Here is a 14,943-nt window from a genome sequence, read left to right as displayed (position 1 = left end):
AAAAAGAATTGGTTCATCTGTCAGGTGCTATAACATAAGGTTATTTGGAATATTTGTTCCCAAGATTAACACAGCTACACCTGTGAAAATTAGAATATGTCATTCTGAAATCCTGTTATAGATAATGTAGGTAATTGATTGCTTATATCTCACTTTCAAAAGTCTTTATTTGTTCATATTCTGCCTTTCATTTAGGAGCTGAAGCTGCTATATATAACATCCATTCTTCCTATTTTTCCTCAAACAATCTGTGAGGTAGCTTACTAATAGAGGGGGGGGGTGTCTGTCTGCTTGCTGCAAAGTTCTTGTTGACATTGAGGATGAGAACGACAATACCCCAGAAATTCCATATCATCCATCACCAGCTCATTACCAGAAAACTCTTCCTCAGAAACACTGGTAGTTGTGTTTAGTATTAATGATCAAGACCTGGGAAATAATGGCAAGATTACAGGCAACACAATTGTAAACCTGCCATTTCTGCTGAAACTCAAAAAGAACAATTATTATCAGCTTGTGACTCAACAACTATTGGACAAAAAACACCTGTCTGAATATAACATAAGATTTTGACCAAGGCTCCGGCAAGCTCACTTCAATAATAGTTATTAATATTCATATTTTAGATGTCAGTGATAACTCTCCAATGAAATATATTTCTATGATTTGTACTTGGAAGAAAACATTTCAGATTTGCTCATTGGCCATGTAGACATGTAGCAGAATGCCAAAGTGACCTATTTGCTCTTCTCTGGGAAAGTCAGGGATAGAGCTGTATCATCCTGCATCTTCTTCCTTGTCCTCAGGTGTATTTTGGAGAAAGGAGTAAGGGGTCTTTTGTATTTTCATTATTATAGGTAGGTCTTGCAGTATTTTATTTGTATATGGCAGTCCATATTTCCCTTCTCCTATCTCCTCCATCTCTAGATCCATTTCTTCTGCTTCATCCTCTGGTTTCTGGTTTATTTGTTCATACTTTGTAGTCGTTATATGGGAACTTTCCAGTTGTAGTTTCAATTTGGAGATTTGGTCATTTATATCATCTAGGTTATTTTTAGTCTCATTATGGTTTCTTTTTATGTCACTTTTGTGTGCAACAATTGTTTGGTGAATTAGTTGTAGCATGGAGAATATTTCCTTCTGAAAGGCATTTGTTATTTTCTTGAGGCATCATTCCTAGAAATCCTCTAGTGTCACCAGTCTCAGTAAGAGTGGAACAAAGTTTCCTCTAGTTTTCTAGTCTTTATAAGTAGACTTTATAATCCAATCCTAATGGCAGTATTTTATAGTAATCCCTTGTCTCAAATATCCTGAAAATTATCAGTCAGGAAAGGTGGTAACCCACAATGTTCCAAGTGTTCAAAATGTTCAACCTCCCTGCAGACAGACATATTTAAAAGTCAAATTTTTCTTTCTCTCCCACTAGCTCTTGAGATTAAAAGTCCAAGCTCAGTAGGTATTTATAGTCCAAGAAGGTCAGAATGATAAATATGCCAAAGTATATTCCTTTATTGCCAGCTGTTCTCCCTTCAGCTGAAAGTCACCAAGCAGCCAAGAGGCTAGTTATAGTGCTATTCTCAAATCCACCACTAGATGTCATTCAAAGTCCATTTTCCACTCTTAAAACAAAGGGTTGAATTCTTACATTTCTTATATTTCACCTCAATTTTTTTCCCAAAGAGAAAATCTTAACAATTATCTCATTTCTCAAATTTATCAAAACTGTAGCTTTGCATTACTTTAACTTCAGTATTGTTTATTTCTGTCCCCCATAAAAAAATTAAAACACTGCTTCCTTTCAAGTTGGGAGGTTTTTAGCTTCTTGGGAGCCTTTCCCAGGAAATTGAGCTGTGAAATAGCAAAGAAAGGATCAATATTCTCACCCAGTTCCAAACATGCTGCTTACGATGTGCTAATTGAAGGTTTTGTTCTTTTGTTTTCAGCAGCTCAGGGCCAGCCGCAGAGGTGTGGCCGGTCTTTCCCCTGCCAGTTTAGAGGACTTTCCTTGGATCAAACGGAAAGGCCCCTCTCTCCATGATCAACAAGGCACTCCCTCCTTCTTCATCGCCTGTTTGGCAAGACTTTAGGCCCTTTTCAGGGCCCCCAGCAGGGCGAAATCTGGCATGGAAAGCAGAGCCCTGCCTTCCTGCGTCCGTCTTACCGTGACACAAAACTGGCAGAATAATATGTATGATTTTCTGCTTGGTTGCCATATTATTCTTTTTTCCTCTCCTTTCGTTCATGACTTTTGCAGAAGTGAAAAAACTTTATAGGACACTCTAATTCTGCATTAAACTTTCACGTGGCAATGAAAATTGCAAGAGAATACATTGGATCCTTATACAGTATTGAGACACCCTACGAGCCTACAAGTGTGCTGATGGGTCTCATAGCAATAAGTTCCTTAGACCTCTCTTTCCTGCTTTTTAAAAAACTATGGAGCAAACTAAAACACTACTGAATCCACAGATTAGAAATTACTTCCACAACTGCAGGAATTGGAGGAAATTTCAGTTGAGAATAATCTATGGATAATTTATTGAGAATAGTTTATTTTGAGTGACATAGAAAGGAGGAAAAAATGAAATATTTTCTATTGAGGTAACTCAGTACCAGTTTCCAGAGAACTGGTTCATGCTATTATGCATAAACATATTTTTATTGATTTACTTCTATTTTAGTTCCTAAACTGATATTTATTCTGCTTTGTTCTACACAGTTTAGTGGGTGGGAAAGCTGCAATGTTTTCTTGAAAAAAACCTGACAAATTGTTTTTCTTACTGTCCTCCAAGATGTGACATACAGACATCACTCTCATTACATCTAACTCTTGTTTTTTGAATCTGAAACATTCCTAAGGCAAAATAAAAGAAGAATAAAAGATATTGCTTCCCTATCCCTCTCATCTTACAATGAGGGCACCTGCTGTAGATATAACATGTGCCCATTTGAAGTTAGTGGAGGATTGAATGATTTCTTTGGGATATGGAATATAAATAGAAAGTTTTGTAAAATTCATCTTTTAGTTGGGGAATGTGAGAGTATAAAATATGATTCGTATGAAGTATGAAGAAATGAGAGTGATATAGAATTTTTCTACTCTAGAGAATAAAAACTCCTTAGAAAATTGTCAGAAAAAGAATACTCTTTAAAAATGTGTTGTGAATTGATCAGAACACTTCATCGTTCATGGTGGGTTCTGAGAAAAAATGCACTTGTTACAGCATGAGGGGGTGGGGGGAAGGAGACCAAATATGAGGTTAATTCCTGGATAGCATTGACCTTAACAGAATGCCCAGTGATTTTAGTCTAAGAGGGACATTTGATGGGTTGGTAAAATAGTTCTTCTGAAGTATATCTTGGAAATACTGGATTATAACCTGCAGGGGAAAAATGTGTAATGTACTGTGCTGGTAACTATTCTGTTTCTTTTGTGTTTTTACTAACATAACTGGAAGAATATTTGCCTTGGATGGCAACCAGTTGGATGGTCAACTGGTTATATGATAGGTAGATAAGTCTAACACTATTATTTTGTGACCAAACTAAAACTGTTTTTTCTCACAACGAACCACATGGTGGCAGTGTTAGCAAAGAATTCATTTCTATTCCGCATCTTGTTTAATTTCAACAGTAGAAGTTATTCAGTAAAGAGATAAAAATTAATCAGCAGTGGAACCAGATAAGCACAGTCGATAGAGCAAAGCAACAAATAAAGAAGAATACAGAGGATTTGCAGAATTAAATTGTAAAAGAAGGAAGTTAGAAGTCTTGCACTGGAGCAGAATTTGATCTTCTAATGAAAAATTGGAATCATGGAAAACTGCTTTCGGAGAAGGCAAGGTCTGTATTTCCTTCTCTTTTTCTCATTCTCTAAAGTAATGTGTACTTCGATTTCTTTTTCTATCCCTGAAGAAAAGAAAAAGGGATTTCTAGTGGCTAATGTGCTTAAAGATTTAAAACTGAAAACAAGGGAGCTCACAACACGCAAAGCACATCTAGTTTCCGATGACTCTGAAGAATATTTCCATCTTGACATCCCTACTGGAAATTTGTTGGTTTATAATAAAATAGACAGAGAAGCTTTATGTGGCCAGAATGACCCTTGTTTACTTTTAACTCAAATTGTACTAGAAAATCCCTTAGACATCTTTAATATTGAAATCAAAATAGAAGATGTGAATGACAATATACCCAAATTTTGGGAAACCAAAGTGGAGGTGAACATTCCCGAGAATGTTCCTAAAAATACAACATTCCACCTGGAATCTGCTCAAGATGAGGATCTGGGAGAAAATAGCATTCAAAACTATACTCTGAGTCCCAATGAGCATTTTCAGCTTCAGATACATAAGCAGGAAGATGGAAGTAACAATATGTATCTTGCTTTGAAAAAAGGATTAGATAGAGAGAAGATGCCTCATCTTGGACTGACTCTAATGGCTATTGATGGTGGTATACCACAGAAAACAGGTACAATGCAAATTAATATCAATGTTCTAGATATTAATGATAACTTCCCCAAGTTTAGTAAGTCTGAATATAAGGTAAAAATAAAGGAAAACATTCTTAAGGGAACTTTGGTGATTAAAGTGGATGCTACAGATCTTGATTTGGGTTCAAATGCACAGATACTTTATTCATTTTATCAAGTGCCAGAAAGAATAAATAACTTGTTTCTTCTAAATGAAAAAAATGGAGAAATCACTGTTTGGGGTCAGATTGATTATGAAAAAGAAAAGACTTATAGCATAAACATCAGAGCCACAGATGGAGGGGGTCTTTCAGAGCACTGCAAGGTATTGATAGAGGTTGAAGACGTGAATGACAACCCCCCAGAAGTGTCCATCATATCACTGACCAACGCTTTAAAGGAGGACTCTCCCCCAGACACAATGGTGGCCCTCTTCAGTGTTAGAGACCAAGACTCTGGAGACAACAGCAAAACGGTCTGCTCCGTGGAGATGAACCTTCCTTTTGTGCTCAAAGGCACCACAAATAACTTTTATCAGCTTGTGCTCCAAAGTCCCCTAGACAGAGAGACGGTCACTGAGTACAACATCACCATCACAGCCATTGACAGCAGCTCTCCTAGACTCACTTCAACAAGAGTGATTAATGTTCAGATTTCCGATGTCAATGATAACCCCCCTCTTTTTGAAAAGTCTTCATATGACATGCAGATCCGGGAGAATCATATTCCAGGCTTGCTCATCGGCTCAGTCCATGCTGTGGATCTGGACACAAAGCAGAATGCAAAAGTGACTTACTCAGTTCTGTCTGGGAAGGGTGATGGCCTTTTGCCCACTTTCATTTCAATCAACTCTGAAACTGGAAATCTGTATGCCCTCCGATCCCTGGACTATGAGCAGATAAGAGGCTTCAGAGTGACTGTGAGGGCGTCTGATGGTGGTTCTCCTTCCCTGAGCTCAGAAGTGATTGTCCGCATCCACATCATAGATGAAAACGACAACGCTCCCTTCTTCCTGTATCCCCTGCAGAACAACACATCTCCATGCAATGAGCTGGTTCCCAGGTCAGCCGAGGCCGGCTATCTGGTCACCAAGGTGGTTGCCGTGGATGCAGATTCTGGCCAAAACTCTTGGCTTTCCTATGAATTGCTGAAGGCCACGGACCCAGCCCTTTTCAGCATAGGAGCGCAGAATGGGGAAGTGAAAACCAGGAGAGCCCTGAATGAGCGAGACACAAACAAGCAGAGGCTGGTGATGCTGGTCAGAGACAACGGTCTTCCTCCACAGACCAGCACGGCGATGCTTAATGTCCTTCTTGTGGATGGCTTTTCGGATCCCTTCCTGAGGAGGGTGGATGTGAGTGTGCAAGAACCGGAAGAAGACAAAACCTTGACCAAGTATTTGGTGATCTGCTTGGCTGCTGTCTCCTTTGTGTTCCTGGTCTGCATTGTTGTGTTTATTGTGGTCAAAATCCTCAAGAAGGATCGCCAAAGCCAATTTACTGCAACTGTTCCTCACTTCCCACCTGCTACTGCTGATGCCCAAGAGAACTGTGCAGATTCACCGAATGGGTCGCTTCCCAGGACTTACCGTTATGATGTTTGTTTGACTGGTGGATCCTTAAGTAGCGAGTTCCGATTTCTCAGGCCCCTCTTTCCTGTCTTTTCGGTCGGAGAGGATAACATCCCAGGGAACTCTAGGATATCTTCAGGCATCAAAGATACTTCTGAAGAGGTTGAAGATAATAATGCAAAGAAAGAGGTGAGGAAGCACATACAATTAATCTAGTCCCTTTCTTTTTCCTCTCCTTGTTTGCTTTTTTTTGCTCCATTGGTTATTCCTGAGTAAGTTGCTGGTTATCTACCAAAGAACCAAGTGACTAGGTTACTTAATTTAAGATTTAGGTGAGTGTAAAGATTACCATTCCTTCTGTAATTTTGTTCTAAAGTGCTTGTCTCTTTCACACACTCTTTCTCTCTCATATTTTCAGTTTTATGTGTATTATTTTATGCCTCACGCACTAGCCTAAAATTGGGTAGGATAATTATTGATTCAAAAAGAATTGGAAAGAGTTCAATCCAAATTTATCAGAACAATTCTCCAGATGCTGTGCTGTGTTCCTAATGCACTTCTGCACCTGGAGACAGGATTGATAAAAGTTGAAGCAAGAATCTGTATAGCTTCCTTAAACATCTGGCTAAGGCTTAATTGCTTTCCCCAAGGCCTTGCTCCATTAATTCTACAAAATAAATTTTCCTCTTCATGGATCAAGGCAGTCGAGTCCAAGCTTGCCAAACTAGGCTTCTCGTCAGCCTCAATTCTAAAATTGGACTATGACCAAGTGAAACAAACCTTGCGTCAAAGGGTAGAGGACAACGAGAGACAAGCAGACTTAGATATAACTCTGCTGTTTCTGGCTCCAGACTCTATTAGATACGTGGTTACACCTGCCAGGTGTCTTAGTCAGTTGGAGTCAGTAAACCACCAGAAAGCATTCTCACTTGCACAGTGCCATGCGTTTCCATCGGCCGTCCTGTACGGCAAGTACAAAAAGACACCGCTGTCTGAAAGACTCTGCTCCTGTGGCTCAGGAGAGGTGGAGACCATTGGACACATACTCCTTAAATGTTCCTTCTACAGAGCCATTCAGAAAAACCATATCTCCCCATAATTGATAGGTATCCTGGTTGTTCGGAGAGTATTTATCTCCAGTGGCTGCTTAAGGATGACCAGGAAGAGATCACGGCGCAGGTGGCCAGATTCTATGCAGCAGCATTGGGGATTCGCCAGGAACATAAATAATCATTTTAGATCTTTTTAATAATCTTTTATAATTGATTTTATTACGTGTTTTATCCAGTTTTAGACTATACTCATTGTATTTTTATTGTCAGGTCAGTATGATTCAGTTTTCTGAAGATAGCTTGTTTTTGATATACTGCTTGTAAAACTAGGCAAACCTTGGTCGCCCGCTGATTGCATCATTGATTGTGATGAATTGCTATGCCCTCTTGTGATGGTTCTGTTTAGTTTTGTTTTATTTGGATGTTTGATTTATGTGTGGCCTTTGGCTGTAATAATAAATTGAAATTGAAGTGATTCAGAGTATTTAGGGAAACAGGACAGTGTCCTAACATGCTCTATAAATAGGCCATCACTTTATATAAATGCAAGTACAAGTTACATAAACTGTAAATAGTAATACCGAAGCCTGACTGGCAGCAAGACAGAATTTTGCAGGTTTCATATGTCAGTTTAGGCTCTGTGTAGTAAGTAAGTAAGTAGTCAACATAAATATAATCTGATTCATGGAATTTTACCATTTGCAGGCTAGAACAAAATATTACAAGTATTCTGCTAAAAGGAGAATTGAAAAACCTGAGCTTCTATTACATCACCCAACAAGAGCAGATTCTTTGATATAATAATTACTTTTTATGCCTGTCTTCTATAATTGCTGAGGAAAGGACAATTCACAAAAACAAATACTCTGCAGAACTTCATTAGATAGAGGTTATCAAAGTAATTTCACTTGGTTCTTGAAGATTCTATTGACATTAAATTCATGGAATTTCCATCATGATCTGATTGTGTATCAGTTTAAATTATCCTTTTCTTAATGTTGCCTTACCTTCTTCATATCACACTGTAAGAGACATTTGAAATATATATTAAAATATGTATCACCCAATCTATTATATTATCATGTTGTTCTCCAATTGTTCCATGTTTGAATAGATTTAATTTTGATACTGATCCAGGAAAATAATAATAATGATATCCTCAGGGTGGGGGGGGATAGAGGGAGGGAAGATGTGGAAGCAATAGCCATTAGGGTAGATAATGGCATGAGCCTGATTGGGCAGTCCTGACACTTGAAATTTCAAAGGAAAAGAAACCTAAAGGAAACTATCATAACCATGTGCCTTCCAGTTCACTTTGGTTGAGGATATGTTGTGCATCAGGGTGGACAATTCATCCTTCCATCAGCCCATCCATCCACCCACCCATCCATCCATCCATCTTCTCTGGTGCTCTCTAATACCCAACTTTTTGCAATTAACAAGAGTCAAATGTATTTAGTAGCACACCTTTTTACAGTTCCTCTTACTCAAATAATATGGACTTAAAGTTGGCAGACTATCAGCTGGAACATTTCATCTGCCCTGAATCTCACAGGATTTTGGTAATCTCACTCAAAAGACATTATATTCTCAGTTTAAATCTCACAATATCCCTTTGGGCATCAAAAATTTCATGAGATCTTGTAACCTTGCTGTGAACATTGAAATAGTTTAATATTAATATTTGGTGGTTGGATGTATTAGATCACGCATGCCATTACGTTGCTGTTGTTATATACACATCAGTCTGAAATCACAGCTGGCACTTCTTTAGCTGGTGTTGGCCTTCCTATATATTAAGTTTTTCCTAAGAACCTAGGATGCTGTAATAGATTGGCATAGCATCTGTGCAGATTCACGCAGTGTGGCTTTTTGTAATTGACAGGTGGAAATTTTGTCAATGCGCATATTTTCTAAGTGCTTTCCAGGATTTTGTTGTTATTGTTTTTACCATACTGCCAATTTCTGGTTGATAAGGCATCCCTAAAAAGCTTTCAATGATAAAGAATTGTTCTGCAAAATGGAAAAGATTGGAGATTCCCCATCTTCCATGTCCAATCTACCCCCTCCTCTTCTCTCAGCCATTCTTTGTAATCCACACTGGTCATTCCTTTTCATAATTATTTTACCAGCTGCCTGTTTAGGCATTAAAAAGCAGTTTCCATTCAGACTAATGTAATATTTTATTCTGCCTTGATTTATTTATATTAGCATTCCAATTGTCTTGATTGAATTGAATTTTCTTAGAAAGTGTAATTAGCAGTCTTAGATACAGTGTAGGTAATTGAAGTTCTTCCTGTCAGCTTTCCTAATATAAAGAGAAACAGCGATCTACACTTAGTCCTGCTTGATACTTCCTCTTTCTTCCTCCTCTTTCTGTTCACTTTATTATATGGGGTATATCATGGGAAACTTAAAAGTAAGTTGAATGTAGTAGAAAGAGATTACTTACAGAGTGTTCAGTAAAAGGAGATAGGATTAATTAAAGTGTGTAAAACACAAAAGTTAAAGAGCAACAAAAATGTGTTGAGGTGATTTGGTCAGAGAGAGCAAAATATACAGATTATTTATTTATTTATTTATTTATTAAATTCCATTTATATCCCGCCCTTCTCCGAAGACTCAGGGCGGCTTACAAGCTTAGCAGTAGCCTTCATTCTATGTATATGCCTGCTTATTAGGGCTTTCACACAAACCCCAAGCGGCATTATTACAAAGTCAGCTTATTGCCCCCAACAATCTGGGTCCTCATTTTACCTACCTCGGAAGGATGGAAGGCTGAGTCAACCTTGAGCCTGGTGGGATGCGAACCTGCACTAATTGCAGGCAGCTGGTGTTACTTAAGGAGGCATTAGCCCACTGCTCCACCAAGGAGAAATACATTTGTAGAAATACAAATAGAAACAATTATCTATAAAACAACTTAATCCCAAGGCTGTCTAAATAATAGCAATGATTTTAGGCTTACATACCACCTGATAGCACTTTGCAGCACTTTCTGGGAATTTTACAATGTAGAAGCATTGTTCGCATATTGCTTCCAACAATCTGGGTCCTCATTTACTGGCCTCAGAAGGATGGGAGCCTGAATCAACCTTGAGCCCCATCAGGATTGAACTACAGCCTGTGGGAAGAGTTTGCCTGCAATACTGCACTTTAAGTACTGAGCCACCAGGGCTCTAAAATTAATATTAATTTCTAATTCTTAAAGTTTTATTAGTTTATAATATGCAAAAGTAAATAGTGGAACCAGCAATGTTATTAATTCTTTTGCATTCCAGCTAATACAAAATAATTAATATTGATGGGGGAATGGATGGGTAGGTTCAAAAGGATCTTCATAATTCACTAATGTTAGATAGATGATATTTTGGTCAGTGATCAAATAAATCATATATAAATTGAATACAAAAGACAACAAAGAAAAGACAAACCACATAAGATAAGTGAATGGATATGAGGATGTCAGTCATATATAGCAGTCAGTTATTTGTGCACATTTAGAGCAGCTCTACAGAAGTTCATTACATATGGATAATTGCACTTTTCTTGTCTAGCAGAAGGACATTATATGAAATACTAATGAAGCTACTAGTTAAAAATCATTATACAAGATTGTCAGACTTGTTTTAAGAATCTTGTATCATGTTTTTGGATGGGTGATTTCATTAGTAATTCATTTCTCGATTTGGGAAAACCAAGCTGATACCATACTTATTATGCTCTTTTTAACAATGTTCTCTTCACAAGATCATTCATATATCTTATCAGATATGTTAAACTGATTTACTTGATGCATTTTTGGATCCTCCTTTCCCCCCTTCATATAAATGGATAAAATGTTGACCCTCTTCCAGTCATCTAGGACTTTGTCAACTGGGAGACAAACTCTGCAGCGAGCGGGAAATCAAACAGATTCCCAACCAACCTAGATGACAACTTTATCATCCAAAAGGTGGAGGCGGGAACTAGATGTAAAGCTATACTGGACTTAATTCTTACTAATAGAGAAGAAATGATAGAGGGAGTTGAAATTGCTGGAATCTTGGGTGAAAGTGACCACATCATACTGGAATTTAATATAATGCAAACACTAGCAATAGAAAACAATCAAGCCAGTGTCTTAAACTTCAAAAGAGCTGACTTTAACAAACTCAGAGACAACCTAGGAAAGATCCCATGGATGAAAATCCTAAAGGGGAAAACAATCCAAGAAGTGTGGGAAACTCTGAAAAATGTAATCATAAAAGCCCAGACCAACACAATACCATTGAGGGGAAAAAAACAAATTCAAGAAGAAACCAGCATGGCTGCACAAAGATCTCTCTGATAAACTGAAAGACAAAAATGACAAGTACAAAAAATGGAAAGAGGTTCACATAACTAAAGCTGATTATCAGCAGACAGCTAGAACACGCAAAGATGAAGTCAGGAAAGCAAAGGCTCAGATAAAAAAAGACTTGCAACAGAAATCAAGGATAATAAAAAAAGTTTCTTCCAACATATTAATAACAAGAAAAAACTCAAGGAAACTGTAGGTCCGCTAAAGAGAGAAGATGGCAAGAAAATAACAGGCAACAGGGAGAAAGCAGAGCTGCTTAACTCATACTTTGCATCAGTCTTCACAAAAAAAGAAACTATAGCCCAACATACCAAAAAAATACTGCAAAGGACAAAGTAGAAACAAATATTAAAGTAAACAAGAAAATGGTAACAGAACGCCTATCTGACTTTGATTAATATAAATCGCTGGGACCCAACAGATTACACCCCAGAGTTCTGAAGGAGCTGGCAGATGTTATCTCAGAATCATTGAACCGTATCTTTCATAAATCCTGGAGCAGCAGGGAAGTACCTGAGGATTGGAAAAGAGCTGATGTGGTTCCCATCTTCAAAAAAAGGGGGGAAAATGGAATCAAGAAACTACAGACCAAACAGTTTAACATCAATACCTGGGAAGATCCTAGAAATGATAATCAAAAAACAGATTTACGAGCAACTAAAAGCAAACAAAGTTATAACTAGTAGCTAGCACAGGTTTGTTAAAAACAGATCATACCAAACCAATCTTATTTCATTTTTTGATAAAGTAACTAAACTAGTAGACCAGTGAAATGTTGTGGATGTAATATACTTAGAGTTCAGTCAGGCGTTTGACAAAGTAGACCACAACCTACTCCTTGGTAAGCTAGAAAAAGGTGGAATAGACAACATCACCACCAGATGGATCTATAGCTGGCTGGCAAACTGTACTCCATGAGTAGTCCTCAATGGTACTACATCTACATGGAGAGAAGTAAGCAGTGGTGCACCACAAGGTTCCATCTTAGGTCCAGTACTCTTCAATATCTTCATCAATGACTTAGATGAGGGAATTGGAGGGGAGCTCATCAAATTTGCAGATGACACCAAACTAGCAGGAGTAGCCAATACCCCAGAAGGCAAACCCAGGATCCAAAAAGATATTGACAGACTTGAACAATGGGCTCTATCTGACAAAATGAGTTTCAATGTGGAGAAAAGCAAAGTCTTACATTTAGGCAGGAAAAATCAAAGGTACAAGTACAGATTAGGCGAGATCTGGCTTAAAAACAGTAACTGTGAAAGGGACCTTGGAGTCCTAGTGGACAATCACTTGACTATGAGCCAGCAGTATGCAGCAGCAGCCCAAAAAGCTAATACAATCCTGGGTTGTATAAACAGAGGCATAGAATCAAGAACACGCAAAGTATTAGTACCGCTTTATAAAACCCTAGTAAGACCACACCTGGAATACTGCAGCCAGTTTTGGTCATCATATCACAAAAAAAGGTGTTGAGAGTTTGAAAAAAATTCAGAGAAGAGCAACTAAGATGATCAAAGGCCTGGAGATTAAAACATATGAAGAATGGCTGCAGGACTAGACAGCCACTTGTCTGAGATGGTATAGGTTCTGCTTGAGCAGGGGGCTGGACTAGAAGACCTCCAAGGTCCCTTCCAGTTCTATTCTATTCTATTCTATTCTATTCTATTCTATTCTATTCTATTCTATTCTATTCTATTCTATTCTATTCTATTCTATTCTATTCTATTCTATTCTATTCTATTCTATTCTATTCTATTCTATTCTATTCTAACTTTTGCAGACATTCAACTCTTAATATATGGTGTGCTGTGAAGGGGTATTCCATTCACCTGGAACAGTGGGCTGTCTCCTTCTCCAAACCAAGGATGTCTCCTGTTCTCATGACTGAATGCTGAGTAGATGTTTGATGCTTTATGAACATGCAGCCATTAACTATAATTTAGTTTGGAGGGTTGTGCTATTATTGTTATATTTCAAACTCTTATGTTTTTAATTATTGCATTACATCTACAGTCCCTTTGAATAGAGGTGGTAGATAAATCTAGATAGGATAAGAGGGAGGGAGGGAGGCAAGAAAAAAAGAAGAAAGAAAGAAAGAAAGAAAGAAAGAAAGAAAGAAAGAGAGAGAGAGAGAGAGAGAGAGAGAGAGAGAGAGAGAGAAAGAACAGTTCAATCTGACCATCAGAAAGACTATTCCTCTGCCCTTAATTAAATTAATTCATAAATTAAATTCATTTATATTCAAAGTAAATTGATATTCTCTAAAAATGCTTCTACCAATATCAGGTTTCATTTCTGCTATCAATATCAAGTATCAGTCCTTCCCTATCACCGTAATGTTCTTCTCTACAATTTTTTTGGTAGAGCACATATCCTGTTTTGGTGAAGCCTGACCCAAAAAAGGAGTTGAGTAATTCAGCCTTTTCTGTTTTCAGGTAATATTTTGACATCTTCAATGAGTAGATGGTGTATTGATTCATTGGCTTTCCTCTCATTTTGAATATCCCTTATCTGAAGAAGCTTTTTATATTGTTGCTCTTGGCATCCTACACCAACCTCAACTCATATTAAGCTTCCTGATATCACTTCTATAATTGTAACCTACTTCTACCAGTTACTGACCTCTTTTCCATCTTCAGTGTAGGTCCGTTTTTGTTTTCCGAACTTCACAGAGATTTTTGGGCAGCTACCCACATGACGTCTTCTATCTGGTTTTCTTCACTGAAACTATTTGATGATTATTACTTAATTACCACCTGTCTTAAAATCCTATTCTCATCAGATTCTCTTGCCAAAAAGTCCTACTATCATTACCCTGAATTTATTAGACATTTTTGTACCACTAGATATGTATTTGGCTGGATTCAGTCCATATTTCAAGGAAATATAATATCTGGGTTGTAAATGTAGATTGAAGAGGCCATAGCAGTTACATATCAGAGTGCCTTAGCTGTATGGATAAAAGGGCCAAGATCCAGTTGAGCCAGTTGCTGCCCATAGCTGAGATAGGCGTCTATGAAACGTTTGTAGGTTAATTTTGGATCTGATTGTTTTATGCTTATAACCACAATAGTGGCTGGATTGGTGATGCAGGAGTGGGAGAACCACATACTGAAAAAAATGCATCAGCCATACAGTACATCATTCAATAACATCTCTATCCAGTGATTGGAAAAGTTTCATACATTCAATATTTGATATGTGCTAGAATATATTCACTATCCCAGGACAAACTGAAGAACTTCTTGGATGAGAAGCGAGATGTTTTCAAAGAAAACAAACAAAAAGTCCAGTTGTCTTTTGGAAAAAAAAGCAACTTTTGGGATAACCATGACCTGGATGATTGAGAATCTCCATAGACATCCAAGGACAAAGTTGATCTGAAAGACGAAAGCAGATTTAGTTATGCAAATCCTGGCAAGTTGGTTGTGGCAGAAAGTAAGGGGCGATGCCATAACCGATGAAGCTTCTTGGGTGAGGTGTGAAATGGCTTCTTCTTCCT

The 14,943-nt window shown here is 37.8% G+C and overlaps 1 protein-coding gene across 1 annotated transcript; it reads left to right on the top strand.

The window, feature by feature from the left end:
• Positions 1-3,815: 3,815 nt before the first annotated feature.
• LOC308665435 (protocadherin beta-16-like) lies at positions 3,816-8,136 on the top strand (the record flags this gene model as incomplete). Its single annotated transcript, XM_081323467.1, has 2 exons — positions 3,816-6,233; positions 7,802-8,136. The coding sequence occupies 2 exons, from the start codon at positions 3,816-3,818 to the stop codon at positions 7,895-7,897; spliced, it is 2,514 nt and encodes an 837-aa protein (XP_081179593.1). The 3' UTR covers positions 7,898-8,136.
• Positions 8,137-14,943: the final 6,807 nt, after the last annotated feature.

The sequence above is a fragment of the Vipera berus genome, assembly GCF_964194415.1.
Source record: "Vipera berus genome assembly, chromosome: 3".
Classification (NCBI taxonomy): domain Eukaryota; kingdom Metazoa; phylum Chordata; class Lepidosauria; order Squamata; family Viperidae; genus Vipera; species Vipera berus.
This window is presented reverse-complemented; position numbering and strand designations above follow the sequence as displayed.